This window comes from Belonocnema kinseyi, chromosome 8, assembly GCF_010883055.1.
Source record: "Belonocnema kinseyi isolate 2016_QV_RU_SX_M_011 chromosome 8, B_treatae_v1, whole genome shotgun sequence".
NCBI lineage: Eukaryota > Metazoa > Arthropoda > Insecta > Hymenoptera > Cynipidae > Belonocnema > Belonocnema kinseyi.
In genome coordinates this window covers 63460345-63466787 of record NC_046664.1, presented here as the reverse complement: position 1 = coordinate 63466787, position 6443 = coordinate 63460345, and the positions used below count along the sequence as shown (strand labels likewise).

The 6443-nt window shown below is 23.7% G+C and overlaps 1 protein-coding gene across 1 annotated transcript in view; it reads right to left on the bottom strand.

Annotated features, from left to right (window-relative positions):
- Window positions 1-6443, bottom strand: part of LOC117178178 — a 56140-nt gene that overhangs the window by 48703 nt on the left and 994 nt on the right. The window contains exons 3-5 of the mRNA XM_033369468.1: window positions 2859-2966; window positions 336-459; window positions 94-242 (exon numbers count right to left, since the gene is read on the bottom strand). Of these exons, the coding sequence (XP_033225359.1) occupies window positions 94-242; window positions 336-459; window positions 2859-2966 (381 nt within the window). The remainder of the gene's footprint in view (window positions 1-93; window positions 243-335; window positions 460-2858; window positions 2967-6443) is intronic.

Here is a 6443-nt window from a genome sequence, read left to right as displayed (position 1 = left end):
GTCAATGGGATAGAAACTTCTTAAAAGAGAATGTTGCGAGTTCACTATAATTCTGAAAAAATTCTATAAAAAATACACTTTTCTCATACGTACCTTTCATTTTTCAGAAATTGTACTTTGACATAGTGGTAAGGCAAAGAATTTAGCGAACTAAAACATTCACTGGGCCACATTAACGCATTTGAGCCAGCCTTTAAAACTAATGTGTCCCCATGTAGTGTATTAACACTAACATGGGATACCTGTAATTGAATATTTTCTTATAGTATCATATAAGGACAAACATATTTCCTATCGTTATTTATCAAAAATATTAGTTTTATTCAAATAAAAACCTTATTTCCTTCGCGACCCGTAAATATCTTAGAGCATTTTATGATTTTTATAGCTTCTTCCGCAGCTTCCTCATTTCTTTCAATGAAATTATTGTGGACAGCCTTATATTCAAATCCCGATATTCTACATCAGGAAAAAAAAGTAAATTCAGTGAAATAATACATACAGAAAAGTTTGTCTTGACGAAAAAATATTACAGGAAAATCAGTATAGGCTTCTAATGATTTTACTAGAATTTTTTTGCGATTATAGGAAATTCATGATACAGAAAAAGATTTATGATAATCAGCATTTAAATAAGTAATACAAAAATATTGAAGGAATTAATTTAAAAAGTAAACAAATTAAAAAGAAAAAAAAAGTTAGGACACTCATAATCTCACGTGGAAGTACACAATAGCAATTCTGCACAAATAGCCTTCACACTTTAAAAATATGTGCATTCCATCAATATCTTGAAAAACGCTTGGGAGTTCATAGAAATATATGAAAATCTTTTGGAATCTCTTACAATCTGTTAAGCTACATAGAAATATATTAAGCCCTTTTGAATTGCTTAAAAAATTTTGAAATATATAGAAATCTGTGGAAATCATTTTAAATGCGTTGAAAATAAAACAAATTCAATCCCTAAAGTTTTCTAACGAATCTGCTGAAATCCCGTGAAATATGTGAAATACTTAGATGCCATATAAAATCCATTAAATCTTTGGAACCCCTTAAAAATTCAATAACATGTCTTGCAATTTTTGTAATCTTTTGAAATTATTTACAATTCTTTACTAACAATCCATTAAAACAAGTAGAAATGTTTTGAAATCCCTGGAGTGTAAACTCAATTAAACGTTTTGTTTAAAGTTCTTTTAAAAAATCGTTAAATCCAATGGAAATCCTTTGTTTTTCGTCAAATTCTTTAAAATATCTTAAAATATTATAGAATTCCGTAAATTCCCCTGAGAATATTTAAAATTCATGGAAGTCCTCTGAAATTCATTGAAATCCTCGAAAATGTTTGGAAATCCCCTAAAATCAGTTAAAACGTTTAAAAATCTTACCAAATTCATTTAAATCCCATAACATTATTTTTAAAGCCCTTTTCCCCATGAAATTCACTTGAAATCCGTTAAATCCCTGATATATTTGGAAACATTTGAAAATCCGTGAAATCTTAATGAAATCCACTGAATCCGATTAAAATACGTCGAAATTATCTAGAAACTTTTAACTTCTTTTGAATTCCTTCGGAAGCTTAGGAATATTTTTAAATCTGTAAAAATCGTTTAAAATCCCTTAAAAATAAAATAAATGAAATGTATTCCCTAAAGTTCTCTAGAAATATCTTGAAATTTGTATACTCCTAAGATATTTAAATACTTTAAGGTCCTATAAAATTCCTTAAATCTTGTGACATTCCTTGAAATAATTGAAAATTCTAGAAAATAATGTTACATCCCTTACAATTTTTGAAATATCTTGAAATTGTGAAAAATTTAGAGATTCAATTAAATCCTTTAAATCTTGTGAAATTCCTTTAAATACTTGGAATCGCTAGGAATTGCCTGAAATTTAGTTCTATAGAAATCAATTGAAATGTATGAAAATCCTGCAAAAATCTTTAAAATCCCTTGAAATTATTTCGAATCTTTGAGAAAAAAATTTAATTTGTTTTTTGAAATTGTTAAAAACCCTTCAAATAAAATTTAAATTATCCCCAAAAGTCCTCTAGAAATTAATTGAAGTCCATTAAATTCCATTGAAATCTTAAAAATGCATTAAAATAATAAGTAAAATAATTTGAAATCCCTTGAATATAGTGAAAAATTTGTTTCTCTTTGTAAAAACGATTAAAAACCATAGAAAAATTTGAAATCCTCAGAGGCTCAATTACATCCTTTAAATCTTCTGAAATTCCTGAAAATCCCTTTAGAAATCCTTGGAATCTCTAGGAATTTCCTGAAATTTCATTGTATATAAATCCTTTGAAATTATCAAGAAATCCAGCAAAATTCTTTAAAATTCCTTGAATCAGTTAAATTACCATAAAATTTTTGAAATGTTTGGAAATCTTTGAAATCCTCTGAAATATTTCGAAATCTTGCGAAATTTGTTGTAATTTGTGAGTAACTAGAAATCCATTAAAATCTCATGATATGTTTGGAAATCTTTAAGATCATTTTAAATCTTTGGACATTCTCAGGAATCTTATGAATTTCTTTGAAATCTGTTGATTTATTTGAAATCATCAAAGAAATAATTTGAAATCCTACTTTAAATAAATAAATCATTCGGTTATAGTTTCTCTATGTATTGCAACGACTGTTTCAACATTTTAACATTATTTATTTCTATACTGAGTTTCTTATAATGATTTACAATCGTGATTTTTTTAGTCTCGTGAATAAATTATAAGAAATTCATTATAGGGCTGTACTGAATTTCCTATATTTTTTTTGTAAGGGTGATGCTATGTTTAACCATTCTCAATTTCCCCATTTTTTTTTTAAATATACAAAATATTCTACCTGTAGATGTTGCCATTTGATGCGATAATGATAACATCCAATGTGTCATTACTTTCTGTGAACATCTTTACTACCTTGATGTTCTGATTGTCGATTTTAAATATTTCTCTGAAAAATCATGAATTTTAAAAAACATTTGTTGACTTGTAATTTACAAAATTTGTATACAATTAAATATAAGTTAAGCGGGCGAAAAAAAGTTCTTCTCGGTTTCAACGAGTAACCATAAAATAAAATAAATAAAAAAATATAATTTCCGATCACAGATTTATTGCGTGAATACTGCCGTGATTTGGAAGAATACGAAACCGAAATAATCGACAAAAACTGCTCGTATCCTTATTAGCGTGTATCGCAGACTCGAATTCATTAAAAAGAATTTTTTCTTTACTAATTTGCATACAATTTGTACATTCCTGCAAAAAAATATTTTGAAGGTGATAATAGACGGTGATAATAGAATTTTTAAAAATAATGATTTTTTCGTGAAATTATAATTGTTAATCAATATTACATATTATCAATATTATTATTAATTTAAAAAATGTTACTGATAAATTTTCAAAATTAAATATTCTTAATTTTACAAAATTTGCAATTCAAAGTTCTGCAATTTTGAAGAGGTACAATTGACAATTCTTAAATTTTGAAAATTTGGAATAACAAATAATTCAATTTTTAAGAATTATATTTTAAAGGTACATAATTTGTAACATTTTCAATTTTAAAGATATACACTTGAAAATTCTTCAATTTTAACGATTTGCAATTTAAAATTCTTCAATTTTGAAGATTTAAAATTGAAAACTCTTTAATTTTGAAAGATTTATAAATAACAATTCTTAAGTTGTGATGATTTTGAAGAAAAAAGTCAAGAGTTTTCAATTCTAAATCTTCCAAATCGATGAAATTTGAAATGTAAATGATTAAAATGACAGAATTCACCAATTTTAAACTTAAAAATCCCATAACTTTTAAATTGTTAATAAAAAATTAAAAACTCTTCAATTTCAAAGATTTACAATTCAAAGTTCTACAAAATTTGAAGGTTTAAAATTAAAATTATTCAATCTTAACAATTTGCAGTTTAAATCTGTTCCATTTTAAAGGATTTGCAATTCAAAGATCTGCAATGTTGAAGATTAAAAAATGAAATTTATTTAATTTTTAAGATTTATATATATTAAAGGTATGTATTTTCTAACGTTTTTTTATTCATATATGTAATTCAGTTTTGAAGACTTCCAATAGAAAATTCCCCAATTTCAAGATTTTTAGTTAAAGGCTCTTCATTGTTTAATGTATGTTATCGAAATTTCTTTTAAATATTTAAATTTTGAATAATGAAAAGCGTAACTTATTTAATTTTCAATATTTATATTTTAAGGATACGTAATTGGGGACGTTTTTTTTAAATATGTAGTTTACTTTTGAAGATTTACATAGAAAAATTCAGAAATGGTAAAAGTTTGTAATTTTAACTTCTTTAATTCTGAAAGATGTATAAATAAAAATGTTTAAATTGTGATGATTTTTAATATCAAAAATCAGGAGTTTTCGATTTTAAATCTTCCAAACTATAACAATTTTAAATACAAACCTTAAAAATGGCAGATTTTTAATTGTAAAACATAAAACTTTCATAATTTTTAACTGTAAATGTTTTAAATGCGAAATCTTCAATTTTAAAAATCAAAAAATCAAATTTCTACAATTTTGAGATTTACAATGGAAAATTCGCCAATTTTAACGACTTTCCATTTAAAATTTGTCAATTTTATTATTATTATTATTATTATTATTATTATTATTATTATTATCTCAGCCAAACCGATTTTAATATTATCAATTTCAATAAATTTGACGTCGAACTTTTTTTTTACAAAAAATATGGAGAAGAATGTTATAACTGTTATCAAATTTCAAGAATAACAAATAATTTGAAATATTAGCGGAATTCGTTCATGTTTATTAATTAAATATACATACATTCTGAATGTATTAGGTATCAGCAAAACTCAAAAGTATTTACTAAAAATGAAAAAACTTTAAACATACTTGGATTATAATCAAAGAAAGAGATTTTATCAAACTAATAAAATATTACAAAATACATTTTTTAAGTGTTAAGCCTGAAAAAAATTTCTAAATTTTACATAAATTTAAATATTAAATGAGAAATTTTGAAGCTCTAATAAATTATGATGATATCCTCTTAACAGTGGTAAATATATCAGGAACACCGTTATTAGTTATTAATTTCTTTTGAAATTATTGAAATACAAACCTTTTTTTCTTGAGGTTAGATAACTCCAGAGACTATATAATAATATATGAAATAAAATTTTAAAAAAATAATTTTCGATTTTTGGCAGTTAAGGGTGTTTTCCCAAATTACGACATACTATGTCAAACTTGTTAAAGATTTATAAACTTCGTAAAATTCATAAATAATTTGCAGTGCTTCATTTATAATACATAATTTTACAAAACTTTACCATTTTCCTTTAATAGGAATTATTTTGATTTTAAATAGTTTTAAAATCTTTAAAAACCTTCAAAATTTTATTTTTAAATCTTGAAACATCAACATGTTGTTTTACATTTTTTTCAAATTTTTTCAGAACTTCTAAACGTCTTTTAAAATGATTCGAATTCTTTCTAAAATTTTGCCCGCAATTACTTACAAATCCTTCAAAATATAAATATTTCCTTAGAATCTTGCAGATTCATTTTTGACAATTTTGGTCATCTTTCTAAATATTCTCATGAAATTAACTTGTCAAAATAAAATCAATTTTGCTAGGCATCTTGAGAAACTGTTTTTTTTTTTAGTCTTTTAAAACCTTTCACAATTTTTAAAAAGCTTCTAAATTTTTTGTTCGAAATCTGTAAAAATAAATGTTTATTTTGTTTTAAATTAAGCCAAAGGCTATTTGCACTAACATTTCGGTACGAATAGCCGGATGTTGTCGATATACGTAGTCACTTCGTTTAAATTATTTAAAATCATTTCAAATTTTTAATTAATTTGGAATTTTTTCAGGTCTTCTAAATATCTCTTAAACTTGCTCAATTCTTTCCTAGGAATAATAGGTGTTCAATATTTATTATACATACAAATTCAACAACTTTACTTGTAAATTAAATTTTTTTAAATAAAACGATTGAAATTGTAACGTTCAAAGTTTAGTTCCGTACATTTTTTTATAATTAGTGATTTTAATAAACAGTCAAATATTTCTAAATATTAAGAAATTGTTCTTTTTCTTAATTATAAAATTTTAAATTTAATAAAAGCCTTTAATTATGAATATATTATTTTGAAGTTATTTTTAAATTGAAACAATTTTTATGAAGTTTAAATGAGACATTTCAATTTGTTTAACTATCTAGACTTTCCAATTGAATGTATAAATTTTCAAAAATCATCATAAATTATATTTAAAGTTGATAAAATACAATATTTTTCATAAAAAATTGGAGATTTGAAACGTTTCTAATTTTTACTTTTTCAAATCTTTAAAACTGCATTTTAAAATGCTCTAGATGAAAAATGTAAACTTATAAATTCAAATCTATGAC